Raw genomic sequence first — 21,186 nt, 5'->3', positions numbered from 1 at the left:
GGGAGTTGACAAATTGGACAGATAACCACAAATTATTCAACATCCAGCTGCCTTTAGTTACTATCATTCAGTACAGTTTGCTAAATGACAGCTTGCTTGTACGCTAATAACCAAATTTCTTTGTGTTTAGAACATTTTGTCTTTCATTCTACTTCAACCTTCTTTATCCATCTGTCATTCTCTTTGTAAAACTGAATATGTTTTGAATTGATAACAAAATGCCAACAATGCTAAGTCCTTTGACTGCATGTCAAAGCCCCCTCTGTAGTTTTGCTTATGATTAACTCTTCTGAATTATTTTCCTGTGGCTTCGTTCATCTCTGCACAAAGAAGCTCCTCCTCACTTTATAAACCATGGAGTCCATACTCTCCTATCTGTAAGTAGCTTTAACTGGCCTCAAAGAAAGCTACAATATATATATGGAATAGCTAACACACTTACGCCCTGTAAATACATGAATTATTTTTTAAAACTTCCCTCCAAGAAAAAGTAATCACATTTAAGTACAGTTGTACTAATTACTAATTACAAATCTTTGACTACATTACTACCCCATTAGCCTGCACAGACTTAATTTACCTTCTTGGTACAGCAAAGATTAATATGAAAGAAAGAGCTTCTACTGTGAAAATAAAATGGTTTCTATAATATGTGAGTTAAATCTGCCTTTATAAATATTATTGTTCTCTCATGATCTCACTACAAACATTTTATTTCTTGCAGAGCATGGTATGTAAACATAAACCTTAGCAAAATAAAGTTTAATTAAGGATCTTCTGACCTTCAGTAGAACAACATACAAGCACCAGATTTTCACAGCACTTCTGATCTGTGTTATAAAAATAGCTGCATTGACAAATACATGTTGGGAGGAAAGCATTGTAGTAATGGAAAGAAAATGCTACCTTACCTACTAACCAGGTTTCTGGTCATGTTAAATAAATGTTTACCTGTTTACAGAAATCTTTGCTTAGAGGGTATGGCAAAGACTGAGTGAGATTCTGCCAGTATTTCATATGATACGAAGGCTTTTCTAAGAAGAAAAACAAGTCTCCAATTTTTTTTTCAATATGTGTGGCATGGGGTCTTTGCAAATACGCAAGTGTACAAACCAGGCCAGAAAACATTTTTAGATTTTTCAAATTATAACATGTATAAGCAGAAGCGCAAATAAGAGAGAGGACAAAAAGTTTTAAATTTCAGACCAGCACTTCTTTAAAGCATTCATGACTCACATATGTGGAATAACCTACATATCCTTGTCCTGTAAATCAAGGTTCACAGTAAATTAATTGGTGATCTTAAAAAAAAGTCTGGCCAAGTTCTGTCTTCTGAGATGAACACATACCAGGAAAGAAAATGCAATTTCAGAACTAGTATGGATGATAGTGTTAAGATTAAGGATGTAAATTCTGCACTGATAAACACTTAAGTGCAAGTCCAGTAAAGACAAAGGATTATGTAGTTTAGATACCAGAATTTGTTCCTCATACTTAACTGAAAACTATCTACAGAAAAGGATTTCTAGCAGCAGATTTTACCACCTCTGCAGCCTTCCTGGCATTGCCAAAGTCAGGAAATTAGGACAACATGAGACTATTGTTATAATTCCAACACTAAAGGAAATAACAGTTCTGACATAGGACCCAGATTTTGGTCGGCTTTCACCATATGGAGAGTCAAAGTGAGACAGTATTTTTGCCAATGAATTTTTCACTTTCCTTTTAAGACTGGAATTTCATATTATCCACTAAATCATCGTGTGAAGAGAATAGCATTGAGATATCATTAATTCCCTATCAGTCGCTCTAAACTTGAGATTTCAGAGCAAGCCTTCCACTCTCGTTACTTACCCAGTCAGTCTCCAGCTGCTCCTTGTCAGCTAAAGATGCTTGACACAGTAGTTAATTCCCAGCGTACATCGCTATCAAACAGCATTATTTATGTCATTCCAGAAAGCAATTGTTCACTAACCACAGCAAACTCTTCCTGTAAATCCCCCAGCAATTTCTCTTTAAAGACTTTCTGGATGAAATACTTCTACCCTAGGATCAGCAGCCGGCCACCTTCCAGACCAACAGGTTGACATAGCCTCAATGAGTTCTGGGCTGAGTTTTCAGGGATTCTTTGAACACAGAACTTCTTAAATCTCAAAATTCATTTAGTAAGTTCAATTATTTTCTGGCAAGCAATTACTTTGACAAATATATCCAGAGGATCAGTACACCACATATGCTCATTCTAGCTATTTAACTTCAATTTTCACTTTGTTCTTAGGAAAAACAAACAAACAAACAAGCAGACAAACAAACCCAAAAGGAGATAATGAGTGGTTTGTGCTAATTACAAGTTAGCATATTTTATGTGTACTGTAGGACCTAGACAGTACATAATTTTAAAGAGCAGAAAATTTTCTACTTCCAGGTCTTCATAGGTGAGATTTTCAGTACTTGTATTATTTTTACTAAAGCGGTCCACATGAAAACACGCACAGATGAAGATGTCCCCATGAATAGGGGTTTCACATCCTAAATGTGCATGTGAGCACAAGCTATGAAATTTTAACAGATCCAAAATAAATACACCAGTCTTACTGTACTTCATTGCCTTGAGTTATTTCTATCAAGTCTCAAGTAAAACCTTCAGTGAGGCAGAAGAGGAGGAAACCTGAAAATTGGCATTCTTCTTGGAACACTAGTTGATTTTTAACTGGTGAAAAGTAAGACTGTTTCTACAGCAAGAGTGCTTTGGATCCTGACTTTCAACAGCAAAACAGAGCTTTCAAACCCTTAGGCACATTATTCTTTTTTAATTGCTCATTTCCTCTCTACCATTCTGTCTGCAAGAATTGAACAGATTATTATCACTCTAAAGAGTTTGTTTTCTATAGGAATTCCTCAAGAATTTGTGAGGCACAGGTGCATTTGCCTCTAGCATACATAGAAACATTTGAAAACAAGCCATGTGAATAACAAACCAAATTTGGGTAAAGAGTTGCATGACATCACTTTAACATTTATAGTAATGTGAAATTTTAAAATCATTGTTATACATGTTGTATTTCATTCCTTCACTGTTCTGTAAAGATGTTGCTCCAACAGCAGCTGCTGTGGTCCTCTCAACCTTTATCCTCATCCTTCATCTGCTCTTCTATCACCTCAACATGTCAAAAGAAAAATCTTGTAATAATGGTTGCAATGTGTCAAAATGATAGTTCATTCCATGATTACTTATATTTCTTATATAGCGTCCTAACAAATGAGCAAACACTTGATTCTTAGCACAAAAGCTGGGATTAGTTTTCCACTTCTTAAGAGGCACCTAAGCTACAAGAGAGCATCAGTGCCCTGGAGAGATTTTCCAAGAGGTTGAGCAGATCCAGCCTTTTCCAGGTTTTGAAGGACATGACCCACAAACTGAAGTCTCCCTTCAGTAAAGCTGGCTATGTAACAGTACAACCTTTACTACTTGCAAGAATTTTTATAACACAGCGTGAAGTCTTGCTGCAGAAAGAGTTATGTTGTGATTCACTGACCAATATAAACACCATGTGACTGGAATGAGACATTACTTTAAAAAAAACAAAGTCCCTCAATATTTATTGAAAACAGAACACTTTGTATCTGCTGATTAGGCACTTGCAGGACTTGTGGTTACATTGCTGATTTCTTCAGAGCTTACACAGATCCAGATCTAGCAATCCAGCTAAAAAGACAGCACATAGCTTTAAGGAGCAATGGACTCAAAGCGACAGAAGTAAGAGACAGTCATTTTCTCACTCTAAAAGGATATATTAGATACCATGTGGAAAATAGCTCTTTACCATGGAGTTTTCATATGTATCACACCATGTTCCATTCTCACATACATTTTACTTTACTATCTAGCTCTTTAGTACCACCACAAAGCTTGTATTTCCCTATTGGGTGTAACAACACTGGTAAAACCCAGGGAGTCCAACTTTTCCTTTCATTTCATATGTATTGCAAAGTCTGAAGTGACAATATCTCTTTTGAATGACATGTGAAGTAGACCATGAGTGGCATCATTGGGTGCTTTGGTAAAAGTAACTGCAATGCTTCATCTAAATTCATTTGGATAATTACACGGCCCTGATGTGAATTTAGCCTGTTAGCTTCTTCTATAAGAGTTCTTGTTCAATTCAGCCTGCCAGCCTTTTCACATTTTTCCCCTTTCAGCAGTTACTGAATTTCAGTGGTAGTTGAAATACAAATTTCTCTTTGGGGAATCAAGCACACAGAAGATTGTGACAGGGCAATCTACTATTTTAAAGTTGTGTCAAGCAGGATGAACCTGTATTTAAGAAATGCATAAAAATGGGTTACTCTCATGATTTTGTGCACCTTACATTTTTTCAGTTTAAAATACAGCTTTACCAGGATGTCTACTTTATATATTTAATAGCATCACAGAATGGTTTGGGTTGAAAGAGACATTAGAAATCATCTAGTTCTAAGCTCCCTGCCATGCGCAGGGATGCCACCCACTATATCAGATTGCTCAAAGCCCCATCCAATCTGCCTTGAACACCTCCAGGGATGAGGCATCCACAATTTCTCCAGACAACCTTGTGCAGTGTTTCACAATCCGCATAGTAATGAATTTCTTTCTAAAATCTAATCTAAACCTACTCTCTTTCTGTTTAAAGCCATTCCCTCTTGTCCTGTCACTACATGCCCTTGTCAAAAATCGCTCATCAGCTCTCCTGTAAGCCCCCTTTACATACTGGAAGGCCACATAAGGTGTCCCTGGAGCCTTCTCTTCTCTGGGATGAAAAATCCCAACTCCCCAACTCTCTCAGCTTGTTTCTACAGGAGAGGTTCTCCTGCCCTGTGATCATCTTGGTGTCCCTCCTCTGGACCCACTCCAGCAGGTCTATGCTCTTTTCATGCTGAGGACCCCAGAGCCGGATGCAGCACTGCAGGTGGGATCTCACCAGAGCAGAGGGGCAGAATCCCCTCCCTCGACCTGCTGGCCACACTGCTTTGGATGCTGCCCAGCAGATGAATCAAATCTTTTTTCAGACACCCCCTTCCAAAATACAGGGAAAAAACCCTTAAATCAGCGTGGAAGTAGCCCGCTGTGAGCTGGATCTCGCGTTTCCAGCCGCAGAGGTGCGCGGCCGGGCGGGGCGGGCAGGCGGTGCCCGTGCCGGTGCTGCCCAGGCTGGCCAGGAGATGTCGCTGTGCCCCGCGGAGCCGGCGCCGCGCTCCCGGCCGGCCCTGCCGGCGCATCCCGGCGCTGTCCAGGAAAACCCGCGGGAGATGGGAAGACGAGGAACACCGGCAGGCAGCGAGGGACGGCGTCGGCTGCTGAGTTGCCCGGCTGCTGCTTCGGAAGAACAGCTCTGCAGTGCTTTCCCAGGGCAGCTGGAGGGCTCCTGCCCGCTGGCCAGCATGGAGAGAGGCCTTCACATGGACGGCAAAACCGGGAAACAAAACCTGAGGCACCTGGTGATTTAGGACATCGATCCTGTTCCCGTCGGATCAGCTCTGAAGGTTTAAAAAGACCACGGTAATCAATTGTTATTAGAACGTATTGTTGGACGGAATCCTCCTATAGGTATATTTGAAGAGTACGGCACCATAAGCATCAGAAGTGCCTCAGTATTGCAGCGCTGCACTCATGTTTAAATTTGAAAGCCGAAAAAAAATATCAAGGGTGTTTGCTTGTTCCACTTGGCATATTCCCCATGTTAGTAATAAAGTGATAAGAAGTATGGTGCTAATTCATGAGCCCACAGGTGGCAAACGGAGAGAAGAGGGAACTGAACAGAGGAGAGGGCAGGATGGGAAAGCAGAAACCCCATGGCTTCATCATCAAAATGTTTCTGACTTCTCGTCCTACAGAGTAGAAAGGGATCCCACAAAGTTCTGCAGCATTTTGTATACAACGTGAATTTAAAGGGTATTCAAAGCATCTTTCGTGCTCATTAAACCAGACAGTTTCAAGCATGCTTAACACAGACATTTGAAAGGCTAACACACCTGTTTCTAGGAATAGACACAGTTGTCCCACAGTGACACAGTTGTCACACAATCACAGAGACGGTGATTTCTGTTTTCATTTGAAGTGTAACTATGGGCAAGTTTACCTTTTTCCAGAGATTATGGGAACAATTAAAACAAAATTTAAAAAAAATTTAAAAAAAAAAGTTATATTCCTGAACAGTGCATTTATTAATGAATCACAAAATTGAAGTAAAATAAGTCAGGCTATCATGACATCATTAATTAGGGATAGCAATAGCTTTCAGCAATCTGTATAAGCATAATACCACAACCAGCCAGGCATACTGCTTCATTCAGGGTTAAAGTTTCCTCATCAAGTGGATCATGTGCTAGCAAAAGAGAAAACAGGTGTTGAACAGATAATGGGCAATGTTCCAGGTTGGTTTTATCAATATTTTAGTCAGTCATACATTCAGAATTACATTTTAAAATTATTTCTGGAGAACAGTTTAACAGGAGAAGAGCCCATAGTTAAATAGAGTAGCCTAACTCCCTTTACTCACAATACTCCTCTCTCACAATACTCAATTAAACAGTTGGCCATTAATGTAAGTTATCTTGAACTTTTGAAAATTTCCTTACCTTCCAATGCAGCCTTTCTAAGTTTAAAATAAAATGGCAGCCCTAGAGCTTTAATTACAGATACATCTGGCAACCCTGCCCTGCTATTAAACCAATAAAGAAGTCAATATCTGGTAAGCACAGTAGTTCAATTGTCTCTTTGTTCATTACTCCATTAGCAACCAAAGATCCCATATTAACTATGGTAATGGAACATGTAAAGACAAGAGAGAGACAGAACTCTGAACAACAATAGCCAAATAAGAAGGAATAAAAGTATCTTCTTTGATTATTTCTAGCACTAGGGCAACTATTACTGCACTAACAAATCAAATAAAAAATGTTCACCACCATTTGCCATAACACATTCTGATTTACACTACCAAGCTCAGCTAGAGCGATTTTCTAGCAAACATACTACAGTTTAGAAATTATTTTTCCTCTTTATTGCACTTCTCTGCTAGCTCTTGTTAAACAAACTATTGGCCTTTGTAGGTGTTATCTGCCCTGCAATCATAGAGTAGGAAGACGATTACAAGCAAGAGGTTGTACAAGCTCCTTCTCTGGAGATATTCAAAACCCACCTGGATGTGATCCTGTGAAACCTGTTTAAGGTGAATCTGATTTAGCAGGGAGGTTGGTCTAGATGATCTCCAGAGGTCACTTCCATTCCCAAACATTTTGTGATTCCATAATTATGCCTCAGAGAGCCTTAGAGGTCATCAGTCCTGCTTTGCAGACACATGCAGTAGATGAGATCATAGATTCAAGCTGTTAAGCAACAGAAGATGAAGATTACTGGGACAACGTGATAGCATTAAAGATTTAGAATTGTCTTTACAATTCTGCGGGGGAAAATAACTCTACCCTCTTCTGGAAGCTCTGAAACACGAGCTTTCACTGTAGTTCTCTCTGCACTCTTGTGCCTGACTCCCTGACATGCTGGAGACATTTCTGCTGTGTTTGTAGGTCACTAAGACTGTAGATTCAGCACTTCAGGCTCCCCCTTTCTGGGCAGAGATGGTTCCCTCCTCCCACCAATAACATGGTTAACCATGCCCAAATTTCACCTATGCACAACTTCTGCAAAAATGTCCAATGCACTTGCTAACTTTACAGTTTAGCTAACCTGAAATCTGCTCTATTCCTGCTGCCAAGGTGATGAAATATCTTCCCTCACTAGCTCCATATTTCAATTAGAATACAGAGTTTGTACTTGTTATCATGTACGCCTTGGAAAAACAAAAGTATCGAGCTTCATTTAAATAAAAAATGCTTTCACGTTATTTGTGTAATCATTATTCATAATTATAAACAGCACAATATTGTAATAAGAAGAGATGCATTAAAGTTTTGCTTTTACTACTCCTGCATGGAAGCTGTGCATGTGTTGAAGCCACTCAAGACCGCAGCACTATAAATAGTGCTCTATTGTTAGTGGATAAAAGATGAAACAAGTCTCACAGCACTGGAGCACAGGACACTTATTAAATGTTAAGCTCTGCCTGTTCTAAAAGTGAAAGGCGACATCAACTGATAGACTGGTCTGTGGGTAAGACATACGGCTGGGAAGAGCTCGCTCTGACTCTGCAGCTTCCTGACACAGCACAAGTAGCAGCTGATCTTTCTGCCTCTGCAATGGCAGAAGCTGTCATAAGACACTGGGTGGAAACTCCTGTACGCTACCAGGAGCAGTTTGTTGGCCAAGAGCTGGAAGCACACAAGCTGAACCACCTTTTATACGCTTTGCCGGGCCCTGCTACCACTGCGCTGAGCAACCAAAGGTGCATCACAGAAATCACGGCTGGGGCCAGGAAGAGCAGCCAGGAGGAGGAAAACACACACTTTCGGGTCTTGCTGGACGTTGTGCAGTTCTGCCCCGAAGATATCATTATCCAGACTTTTGAAGGCTGGCTCCTGATTAAAGCTCAGCACGGACCCAGGATGGATGAACATGGTTTCATATCCAGAAGCTTCACCAGACAATACAAATTACCTGAGGGAGTGGAGAACAAAGACCTGTCTGCACTTTTCTGCCATGATGGCATTTTGGTTGTTGAAATGAAGAACTCAGTGGGAAAGAACTAGAACCATGTCTATAGTTACTGGTGAGATTAAATCATTCTTAATGTAACAAAATAATATCAGTCATGCAATGCTTTAGGGTATAGTAAGCATGTAGCTGTATTTATTACAGCAAAGTAAATTTTTTGTTATATTTTTCTGTATGCTGAGTTTATTGTTTGATGTGAAATGTTAGACTGCTTGCCTCCAGCTACACACAGGTTGAAAACCCAGGCTGTTTGAACAGCAGCAAACTTGGGCTAGTCTCAGCGGGAGAAAAGAAATCTATTTGATAACATACTGAAAATAGAGCACATTTTTGAGATAAGTAGCAGGAGTTTTATTTCTAAGGAATAAGCATTTATCATACATAGTCATAAACATTAAAGAAGCAATAGACAAGTTGTGAATCTTATGGAAATTTAATTTATGTACCAAAAAAATCTGTGTTCTACTTTTTGAGATTAAATTCTTCTCTCTGGAAAAGCACATGAACTGAAAGATACCATGAAGAGAAAAATCCCTATTTCCATAGCTTCTATACCGAAAAACCCTCCAGAGATTACTTTTTAGAGGTGTGTTGCATGTTTGAAACTATAAGGAAAAAGAATAATCACTGACTTTATTTGCTTGAAAACACAGTAAATAGAAATTATACTTTCTGTCAAAGTAATATGAAAGAAAACCTTTAAAGACATTTTAGAAAATGTTTTGTTTAAGATAACGACTGAAGAAAAAATTTTTGCTTACAAATGCTCGAAAGAATCATATTCTTCTTTGTGAAACCTCAGTAATAAAAAGACGTTGCTCTTGCACAAATGCCTTTTTTCTTACACATTTTAGGTAGTTTTCTTATTTAATCAAATGAGTATTTAATTGTCCATGTTGCATGACACTTTAGGCTGAAATCTCACAACTCTGTCTTCAAGAGCAAATTCTTCTTTCAATGATAATCCCCCTCTCCCCAGAGGAACACAGGCTCTACATGAATCTAATTTTAAATAGAGGGGTTCCTTATTGCAGACACAGCTTTAGTTTCTGTTCCAGTGTCTCACATTTCATGAGTGGTGGTGATAAAAAAATATCCACCTTCTATATCTAGTATCTGGTCTTCTCAATACTAAAAAGAAATAATGCTGTGGGTTTGTAAATACTCACACATTTGAGGGGAACTGCATCTGCAAGTTGAACTGCCTCCTTTTATGTGTACTGGAGACGAGTATGACTGGTGTGCTATGAATAGTAAAGGAATGTGGAATGGAAAGTGCCAAGTTAAATGCAGACTCTTTATCACAGCCATCTGCTGTTTGGACAAATCAAAAACATATTCAAATGAAACTGAATACAAATACAATTTTAAGAATACAAGAAAAATATGATGAACAAAACCTGGCTCTCACTAGCTGAAGCTAGAGTTCCTTTAGTTTCAAATGAAAATCTTAAGCTTGCATGTCTGCACATGTCCATTTATGAGAAAGATTATTGCTGTTTAGACTTCAAGATACTTGAAGCAATTGATTTTAGAAAAGTGGGTAGTACAATTCTTGTATTTTTCTTACTAATTGTGCTAAAACTCACAAGAAATTTGCCCAAGAAAGGCAGAATAAAGTCTGAATTGTAAATTTCTATCATGTGCAATTATGCTTTTAATATACCAGAAGTCAAGAGTGTAATGTTTTCTAACAAACTAAACCAAATATAAAACATATGTCCCTACATTTCCACTCAACCCCACACTTTTCCCTCATATTGCCTGTGTTCAATTTGCATATTGGCTTAAGATCCCATTAGCAAATCAGATCTAGATTTCTAAGTCTAGGAGCTTCATCAGACAGCAATCTGGTAGAAGATGTAACATGGATTTAAGAAATTGAATTCTAGATACAGGTCTGGATTTAAACTTTACAGACCAGCTTTATAAAAGCTGCACAAGCTTAAAACCGTGGTTTCTACATCACCTTATGGCACGACAGTTGGGATAGAGTTCAGGATCACAAGTTAGTAATCTGCTTTGGTGATTTTTGTTTACAGAGATTTTTGTAAATTTTATCACTTAAACTTACAGGTTGTTATAAAAACTATTCTAGCTATGATTGCAGTGATGATATTCATAGCCCTATAGATGAGAAAGTTGTTCTAAAAAAAACATAACTGATTTAATTATTTCAAATTAGATCATGATTAAACTACCAGAAACTTGGCAAGGAATTAAACCATACAGCCAAAATCACATCATCTGTTCTATATATGCTAATACCATGGTTACACACAGACCTGCTTAATTTCACAAAATTGTATGGAGAATGTGGCATCTGACTGTTCTGTATTGTAGGTCTCTCTGCATCACTCTGTGCCCAAGTCTGTACTTGCTCACAACATCATCAGTCAGAAATCACTGGAACACCTTGACCCAGATATGGCAGGGATGTACCCAGCCAAGCTTTACCTTCTCTTGTAAACAGATCTTTACAAAAGCCTACATCCATGTTCCTTGGTGAATGGGAACTTCCCCTGACCTGGCACCTGAGTGCTCATGTAACAGGGACCACATGTAACATGTAACAGTCACTGACTTCCTGCATTTTAGCACCAAGAAGAGCACAGAGGAAAAAATTTCTCCCTTTTTTTTAAAGTGGCAGTTTATCAAAAGATCTTGGATGGATGATTTTTAGGTGTTTACCAGAACAACCTCAAAGCACTTGGCAGAGTGTTTCTGAATAATCTGGAAAGAGCTGTTCTCACATATTTATATGATGTTTTACTTCCATAATCTGATTAGAACTGAATGTGAATGTCATATAGAAAGGTGCTAATATTGCTCATGGGCAGCAGACTGAGATATTTATCAACAGCAAAGGATTTCAGAACAACTACAGCTTAAGACAGGTTTAAGACATGCTGATGTGGTTAAATTAAGAATCGTGAAATTGGCTGTCTATAAAATTCTGGCCCAGAATAAGTGATAAGCCTGTGCAAGCCTTGCAGACCAAGTGCTACCAAGCTTCCTCAGTTCCCACCAGTAAGGGATTACCTTTGTAATTGATCAAAATGCTCCTCCAAATGGATAAAGATGACTTCATGCGTGAATCTAAGCACTGTGAAAAATGCTTTCACAGGGATGAAAATGTATCCATATGGCACTAGTCTCCAAAAGCAAGGTAAAAAAAATAAATTTCCGTAAAATCCTTGTGTGCAGAAAGCCCAAAAATGCCTTTCTTTGCCTTGCTGCCTTTTCATAGTTTCTGCTGCACCCAAGGTATTTGAGATCTCTCTACAGAGTCCAATACTGGTGGTACAGTGAACCAAGGCTGACACCAGTCACTCAATAACCACTCAGCTGCAGCACTGGAAAAGAGAAAAGGAAATCTCTGGGGTATCATGGTGGCAACATTCCCGCTCAGAGGGGAAGGTCTCACATTCCTTTACTTCATAGCCAGGAATCAAAATGTCCTTTTTAATCTGAATAACATTACAAGATTGGCTTTTAATGTGAGTAGGAATATTTCTGAAAATATTAGGTACACTTTCTGTTATTCAAAAGACATGCAGACCTCTGTCTTGCTGACTACCAGAGACAGTGGCTGGCCCCTCTCACCCAGAGGACAGCATCTCAGTAGCCCTACACTGTGAACACAGGAGTTAAATCTAAAGAGTTACACCTGTACACTACATTGTAGGTACCTGAGCTGGCCCCACTTGTGCTAACTCTGGAGCCAGAAGTACTGTCCCTGTGTGCCAGCAAGTCCAGAAAGCTCAGACTGTCTACTGCTGTGCTCAGGCTGAAAAATCACCCCTTATTAAAAGCTCTTGGACAGAAAGAGACACAGGAGAAACATGGTACTACAGCTCAGGACTCTCCATTCAGGTTAGTGCTAGAGCGGAGATTTCTGCTGTCTGTGCCACTGTGGGCTGCATTTTTACCACAAATCACATCAATCTACATAAAAAGGAACCCTCTTTAGCCACATGGTAGTACCACTGATGGTCATGGTCTAACCCCAGCTAGCAACTGAGCCCCATCCAGCCACCCACTCAGTCCCCTGCTGTGGGATGGGTGAGGGAACAGGAGTAAAAGTGAGTGAACTCATGGGTTGTGATAGAGACAGTTTAAAAGGGAAGGCAAAAGCTGCATGCACAAGCAAAGCAAAAGTGATTAATTGACTACTTTCCATGGGCAGGCAGGTGTTCAGCCACCCCCAGGACAGCAGGGCTTCAACACATGTCATGGCGAGTTGGGAAGACAAATGCCATCTTTCCAAATGTCCCTTCCTTCCTCCTTCTTCCCCTGCCTTTATCTGCTGAGCTTGATGCTGTGTATGATGGAATATCCCTGTGATCACTTGGACTCTGCTGTGTCCCCTCCCAACTCCTTGTACCCTCCCAGCCTCCTTGCTGGTGGGGTAGGGTGAGGAGCAGAAAAGGCCTTGACACTGTGTGAGCACTGCTAAGGGAGAGCTAAAACATCCCAGTGTTACCAGCACTGTTTCCAGTACAAATCCAAAACACAGCCCCATAGCAGCTACTGTCAAGAAAATACACTCATTCCCAAGTCAAAACCAGTAGGCACATATAAAGAATTTTGAAGACATAATACTTAAACCTTCTACAAGAAATATTTGACTTTTTTGTAAAATAAGCATTTTTAGGGGCTGACAAAGACATTTCAAAGTTACTTTAAAAAATTTTTTTGTTAATAGAAAAGGAACACATACATGTACTGAACCCTTGGTATGCTAGGCTGAAAGAGTAAGTCACCTACTATCTTCAGCTACGTTTCTTTCTAATTGCACATCTCTTCAATTTTCTCATCTATTAATTGCATATTCCATCATCTAAGTAGACAGCATGTCAGAATCTCCAAAATTTCATTTGTTCCTGGCAGAGTTGGATGACATGGGGATTAAAGTGGGAGTGTCCTTTCTGAACTAGCCACCCCAAAATTTCTAGTCAAGTCCTCATCAGCTCAAACTGGTTTACTGCATCAGTGTAAACTACTTAACTTGTGCAGTTGTCACTCTCAGTGGGTCTGCATGGAGCTGGTTTGATCCAGCAAGACTTCCTCACTCAGGTGCCAATGTGCAGCCTCCAGGGCTGGTTGGAACCTTTCTCTCTACCACCTCAGCACCAGCAGTAGCAGCTGGCTGCTTCTGCAGCTGATTCAGATGCCCAGAGGAACCACACGAGTTATTCCCTGTGTGTGTCTCACTTCCCATAAGAGGTAAAATGGGATCTGAAGATGTTTTGTGTTCCAGTGACACTAACTCCTTTATCTTTAGTTCCTCTCCTCATTTTCCAGGATATACCATTCTCCTCTCAGCCTGCACACAAAAATCAGATGTTCCACAGACATCACAGTAGCACACTGGTGTAAGTACAAAGCACAGGTGTGGCTTGTGTCTGTAAATGAGCTAATTTGGAATTTGGATGTTGAGTTTAAAGAATTCCAACTCTTAACTAAAAGTGATTCCATTGATCATAGCTATAATGAAAAACTAATGAAAGGAAATGATTTTCAGAGCGTAGTGTGACTAATAAAAACGTAATTCTTGTACTCTGTCTTACAAGGCAGACAGAAACTCATAAACTACCTGCTCTGGTGACAGCTGTATGCATTTTAATAGTAGTTCAATTATATTTTGCAACTTTACCACAATTACCCAAGCACTGGTGGCATGATTAGTATGTACTGTACAAGACACACCATAAATACAGTCTCTGCCTTAATGTATATATGGAGCCTCAGGATTTGATCCTGGAATGAAACTGAAAGACTCAATACAGATTAGGAGACTATGAGACAACTAAGTGAAGAAATATGAACTCGGAGACCCTATCATAATAACCATAGCAATATTTAACTTAGACCCTCTGGAAACTTCAGACTGAAATGGCTACAGTGTCAAGACAGATACAGTTTCCAGATTTATTTTATTCCAGATTTAAAGGTCAGAAGGATCAGTGATGATCCCCAGTGTGACACCCTGAACAGAACACACATGATCTCACTTGATAATTGACTCATGAAGGCAGCCCATAATATGTTTGAAAAAGATCACATATTTAAGCAAGAGATCAAGTCTTTATTTCAAGACTTCAGTTGATGGAAAACTCATCACACCCCTCCATCAAGTTCACGTGTTAACAATCATCATGGCTTAAAAAGAGCAGGTTTTCCCTAGTCCTCTGAGATTTGTTTGGTGATATGAATTTTACCCTAAAACTAAAAGTAATACTCTGGACAGCTCTTGGGACAGGCTTTTTACTATCCTGTTGTTATGAGTTACAAAAATATAAAAGCATAACACCTTGTGCTAAACACCCTTATTAGCTACTAATAGAACACAAAGGAATTCATCAACATGAAAAACTTTTAAGTATAATTTTTCCACATAGAGCAGAAATATGTATTGAATAACTTTGCATATAATACCTTTCTTGTATCATCATTGGTAATTTTGTCACCTTCATGTCCCACTCATCTAAACTGTTGCTACAATTCTGTTTCTTGCTGAGTACATCCTCACTGATTTCCCACTGACCATAGAATTTATATACTTTGAGCTTTTTCCTGTATCAATTGGTATTGCTTGCTACCAACTTCTTATTTTTTCCATTTCTACTTTCACTTGCCCTTTTATAACAATGTATTTTAAATTTGGATAATTCTGCTTATATGAGCACAGTTCTGTGTTTATGGGTAGCTAATAAACATTCTAAATGTATACAGAACAACCAGAGCCAGGTTCTGACACTGTTCCTCTCAGTAAATTATAATCTCTTAAAATTTTACTGATGGCATGGGATGCCCAATATCTCTCTGCTATGAATTCCCTCCTAAAATGAATGTTCAAAACAGTGAAGCACCAGGCTGCACCACCTGTGATAGGGAATTCCATTTACCATTTACCTTCTCACAAATACATGGCCTAAAGCAAGCACAGCAAGAATCTTCTTCACACCTCAGTCTTTGCAGGCCTCTTTGCTCTCCAATTGACCAGCAAAACACAGAAGCTAAAACAGAGTAACATAGTGTCATTTTCAGCCACTGAGCTTCTCAGAACTCTCCATTTCTTTAGCTGACACAGACAAAACTAGTAACTCCTTGGCTGTCCTTTGAGTAGTCCATGCCCTCAAGCAACAACATGAACAAATTTTTCTCCTTGAAGATAAAACAGCAATTTCACCCAAATGTTAATATTAATTAACCTTAATGTAAAAGCCACTGCCTCCTGATAGCAGAATGCACTATATCAGCTTAAACACAAGCTCAGAGAAAATGGAAGATACTTTGATGGTCAAAATGCCATCAAAACTGGTCTGTTGCATAAGTTAGTGAGCACTTGTCCTGCTTTCCAGGCTGAGACTGAGAAGTCACTCCCATAAAATTCAACGATGGACAGTGAAAACTCATAAAGTAATGTCAAGGCTCATCCATCCTGATCCATTGGCAGGTATAACTGAGGAGCTGCCAGTGACTAGTCCTTCAGTGTGCAACCAGCCTCTACCAGGCTCCTCTCTGCACTGACCACAGCAACTTCAGGATTGACCAGAGCAACTTCAGCCCAAGTCCTGTGGATTTCTAGAACCCATCAGCATTAATTTTTCCACGATAAACACCAGCATTAACACATGCATAGAGCCTGCTAAGGAGGTCCTCTCTGCAATTTCTCCATCCCGAGTGACGACAGAGTCACTTGTATTCAGGAAATGAATGAATGCTCAATTCTTCATTCTCCCTATACCTCAACTTACTCATCCTATACAATGGGTTTACTGCTGGGATAACTTTACTTTCATGCCACATTTAAATGGTACATGGATATAACGCTGGCCTCAATATCAGCTACCCCCTTAGCTCACAGTCTTGCTTTTTATCAAGTATTTGTTATCACTAAAGGTATTGGATTGAAATACACGAGACTGAGAGTCCCTCAAGGACTTATGTAGCGCAGGACAAAGAACAGCAGGCTCATTCATCCTCTTTTGCTGTCTCAGTTTTTATTCAGCAGGTAAATTCTGCCTGTGTGCACGCCAAGGGACTGGCAGCTGGCACGGGCCCATTAGTCCATAACCATGAAAGACTCCGCACCGTCAGAATGTCTGCCTAGCACATACCCCGTGCCACAGCATGGAGGAACTGCATACATAATGGATTTATCCTGACAGCACCTTTAGTTTGAAACATTATCCCTTCAGACAGGAAATGGAGACAGACATGCATTCCAAGCAATATTAAATGGAGAGTGGAGAATAACTGAGTAACAGCCACCTATTACACAGACTGGGGCTGAGATAGCTACTACATATTGCAAAGGCCAAGCAAAAACCTCAGTGTTTCTGATCAATTACCTCTAATTTTACACAACCTAGTTTGAAAAAAGCAATGCAATTTTTGCTTAATTCATGCTTGTGATTGAAAAATATTGTGTCTTCTTCTATATCTCACTGCATCTTTTCCTAAATTTCAGTTTATAGCACACTATAAAGTGTCTTCATTTCTCTCTGTTTTATGTTTTCAAGTAAGATTTTATAAAACATTTCAAATAAAATCATATTCCATCTTTCAGAAACTGTAAAAAATACCACTAGAATAATATATTTGTCAAATTTATTGCATTTTCTTAAGTTGTTTTATAGTTCAAAGTCTTTACTTGTCTTTAGCTTTTTACTTTAAGCAAGTGAAATGTTTAAATAATTTTGTGTTTAAAATCATTTTGTGCCCTCTAGTGGCAGCCCTGCCAGGCACCCAAACTGGGACTTTCCTGTTAGAGATGATATAATGATGGAAGAAAAACAGTTTATTCCCCTATTAAGTGAAATATGTTATCAATCTGTATAATTTTAAAAAATTACAGTCAGCTCTAGTTTTGATGAGGTAATACCACCAGCTACAGATATACCACAAATAGCAAAACCCCCAAAAAACCCACATTTTTCAATGTGTAAGCATTTCACCAAATTTCCTCTTAGAAATTATATTGATGAAAATCGACCTATTTGTAGCCATTTCCTTGCAATTTGTAGCCATTTCAAAGCACTACTCAGTGTACTTCCCGTTAGAACATTGTTCAATGTCCGGACACATGGTTTTTCCAGGGTCCACAAAGGGGTATCATCATAAAGAAAAGGCTTAGTGCCATAAAGTTTCATCTTCTCTCATGGAAAATCACTTTGCTTTTCTTAGTAAAACAGCAAAGTAATAGCATAGAGGAACAGTAACAAAACAAAGATGGAAAGATTTGACACCTTCAAGGGAAAGTTACACAGGGCAATATAACCTTCTATTATTTTTGAGTTCAGATCCTCTACTCATTCACTTTTTCTTAATTCAAGATAGACTAAATGCATACATTTTTCCTAAAATGTTTAAATGTTTCCAAATTTTTTCACTCTAAGTTTCTGCACCTGATCAGCAAAAAAATCATGCTGCCTTCAAACATCTCTTTTAGCACATATTGCCAGGGGTCTTGAGACAACTAACTCACATACAATGAGATATCCCATATATAGTCTTTAGTAGCCATTTGGGTTTAGTATGGCTTTCATCTTTACTCCCCCAAATTACAGGTCCCTAGGAACACAGTAAATAATAGACATTTTCACTGAATTATAGGTTATTAGTCTTTATAATAACATTCACTTTGCCTCTGAAAATTCAATTCCCAATGAAGATGATAGAAATTCCTGACCAAGCAAACATGGAGATACATGCTTTGTGCAGCAAAAATGCTCTAAGTCACTATGTGCCATTACTACTTTGAAACCCTTGTCTCTCCTAATCCAAACAGCAAGAAACGCTCTTCTGCTTGGCATGTAGATGGTTATTGAGGACTTTGGAAGCTGTTTTTTTCAAACACTTTAAAAATGTTTGTTAGCGTGGCTTCTAACTTTGCCAGTTGGTTTTCTCGAAAATAATAATTGATGGTTTTAAAATGTTCTTTATAATATCCACAACAGAGTGCCTCAGCACTGTGGTAATCAGAGTTGGCTCACTGGTGGGAAAGGATGGAAAACATCATTTGCAACCTTTTTATTGTTCCAAATTCTCTTTGCAGTTTTGATCACTAGGGAAATAACATAGCACACATTTTCCTTTCATATTTTTGCCTTATTGAAAGCATTAGTGCCAGAAAAAACATGACCCAATTTCACATAACTTAATTTTTGTTGAAGTCTTCAGATAAAACTGAAAGATCTTAGAGAATAACTACTTAAAAAATTACACCTATGTAATTAAGAAATATTGTTCTCATTAGCTTTGTTGATCTTACACCTTCAAATTCTCCTGATAACAGTTCTTATGCCTGTTGGATTTGACATCTTTGCTTCTGTTCATTTGAGATGCAAACATCAAACCAGTACTTACTGGAGAAAAATTAGGCCAAATGCACTGAGGGGAGCAGGGGGAAGTAAGACAGCTGCCACCTCCACCACCAGACCCAAGGAAGTAAGATAGATGCCCAGCTCAAAGTTGTCCCTTTGTCCTACCCTGGCTGTGACAGGCTGACAGACAGCCACAGGCTGACAGGCACCGTCAGCATGACCACTTGGAGCAGCAAAATCCCATTCCTGAACCAGCTTTGCAGCTGCGCAAGGCAACTGTGTGTTACTTCAGGTTGTCCAATGAGAGCAAATCTTAAATATCTATTTAAAGCAAATCAAATAGGTCAGCATCATGTCTAGTACTGTTCACTTCATGTGACAAAAAAGAACTTTCTCTATTCAGAGATAACAACATTCATCACTAAGGACATTAAAATTTAGATGAATAGAACCAAAAAATTTTGGAAAGGAGTTGGATCAGGTGCAGTCAAATACATATATATGCAGTAAGTACTACAGAGAAGGCAGTTCAAGGACTATTCTTCTGTAGTTTAACCTGTGAGGATTCACATGAATGCACAAGACTGCCCAGATCAATGTTAGCAGTAACTTTGGAAGGAATACAAAAATCCCAATCACTTATCTTGATCTGTAGCAGTCAGAATTTGGGAGGAAATCTAAGACCGATGTCAAACTAATCCACATCTACCTCCTGATGGGGTTTAAGTCTTTACTTGAAGCTGGCCACATGGGTGGAGGGCAGCATGGTGGGCTGCGGGCCAGCTGCCACGGCAATCTCCGTATTTTGCAGAAGAGAACCGGACCTGTGTGAAAGGCAGACACTGACAGTGTGCCAGCAGCAGGGGCAGAACGCTGACTGGTGGAAAAAGAGCTTTGGTGATTCTAAGAGCACTAACAGATGCTGATGCAGAGCTTGAGGATCTCTGCAGGCCCTGTGTGTTGGGGGTGAGTGATCATGACCAGGCCAGGTCAGGGTGTTTCCACCAGCTGCCAGCTCTCTCTCAGCAGAGGACTGATGCTTCTCATCTTAGCACTGATGTAGATACTAAGAATTGCCCTCTGTAAACTTGCTGCAACACAAATGTGTTCCAAAGGGTTGGCCACTGACGAGCTGGTTGTGTGGTGAATTGTGTGTTTCTTTGAGCACTGTATTGGCTAATTAAAACAGACTTCCAGATTTAAGCATTAAAGGAATTTGGGGCTAACACGCTGGATTGGGATGAGCTGACATATTAAAAAATAATAATAAAAAAAAGTTGAGCAGACAAACTGAGCAACAGTAACAGAAAAGTCCTGTGATAATATGTGCAGTAATTTTGAAGAAAATGAAGGTCCAAAGAAAAAAGTGTAAAAAGTAAATCCCAGGTATCAAACACTAAAACCAGCAATGAAAGGAAGCAGTGGGTCTTGTAGCATTCCAGTGAATCGCTCCCAGATGAAGACAAATTATTTGACACAAAGATCTATGAGAAGTAACATACTCCCTAAACTATGACAGAGAAATAAACCAGAACTGTGTATCCATCCAGATGCTAATAGGAAAACATAAAGAACTGGGGACCACAAACATGAACATCTCCTCTAATAACTTCTTTCTAATTGCTCGTGAACGGTAGAATTTTTGGGAGAAACTTGTACCTAGGAATCCAAAGAGAGCTCAAAGATGACTAACGGGACGGGATTCAACGTAGGACCAGGTGCAACAGGTGAGGAAATAACCACGCAGGGACAAAAGCACCTTGATGGGTCTGAGGCTGTTCCACAGAAAACCAACATTAGTGTTATGACCACATTTTTCGCGAAGGCTAAAATACACGTTATCCACGAGCAAAACGCACCGTGACATTCTTTTTCTCTGAAGGCAGCAGGCCGCCGGCGGAGCGCCAGCAGCACCAGCGCGGCCGCCCAGCACCTGCGTGGCGCAGCTCCCGCGGAGCGCGGGGAGGACACCCGAGGGCTCAGGAAGCTTCCCGGCCGCACGCGGGGAAGCGCTGACGCGTCTTCGAGGGGTCGGGAGGCGGCGGCGGCGTTGGAGCGGCCAAGACCCGGCGGAGCCTCCAGCGAGCGGGCCCGGGGGGCACACGGACCGCGGGACGCGCTGGCCCGGCCTCCCCGGCCCCGCGGCCGGCAGGGGGCGTGGGGGGGGGGGGCATCGATGGGGGCGGCCGCTCTGCGCTCGGCTGC

General features: G+C 40.0%; 1 protein-coding gene and 1 long non-coding RNA gene across 4 annotated transcripts; one reads left to right on the top strand and one right to left on the bottom strand.

The window, feature by feature from the left end:
- Positions 1 to 340: 340 nt before the first annotated feature.
- On the bottom strand, positions 341 to 21,127 carry LOC116438068. Of its 3 annotated transcripts, none has more exons than XR_004237583.1 (5): positions 20,841 to 21,127; positions 20,641 to 20,756; positions 15,559 to 15,669; positions 7,179 to 7,365; positions 341 to 5,514 (listed from the first exon to the last, which is right to left on the bottom strand). It is a non-coding gene; the product is annotated as an uncharacterized LOC116438068 (long non-coding RNA). The 3 variants fall into 3 exon arrangements; XR_004237582.1 differs by having other exon boundaries at positions 15,566 to 15,669; XR_004237581.1 differs by lacking the exon at positions 15,559 to 15,669.
- HSPB3 (heat shock protein family B (small) member 3) lies at positions 7,940 to 10,242 on the top strand. Its single transcript, XM_032096630.1, has one exon. It carries the CDS (start codon positions 8,086 to 8,088, stop codon positions 8,680 to 8,682), a length of 597 nt encoding a protein of 198 aa, XP_031952521.1. The 5' UTR covers positions 7,940 to 8,085; the 3' UTR covers positions 8,683 to 10,242.
- Positions 21,128 to 21,186: the final 59 nt, after the last annotated feature.

The sequence above is a fragment of the Corvus moneduloides genome, chromosome Z, assembly GCF_009650955.1.
Source record: "Corvus moneduloides isolate bCorMon1 chromosome Z, bCorMon1.pri, whole genome shotgun sequence".
NCBI classification, from domain to species: domain Eukaryota; kingdom Metazoa; phylum Chordata; class Aves; order Passeriformes; family Corvidae; genus Corvus; species Corvus moneduloides.
This window is presented reverse-complemented; position numbering and strand designations above follow the sequence as displayed.

What these genes read in the sequence shown, in the direction of transcription:
- HSPB3 (XM_032096630.1), top strand. Translation starts at nt 8,086, where the DNA reads ATGTTAAGCTCTGCCTGTTCTAAAAGTGAAAGGCGACATCAACTGATA.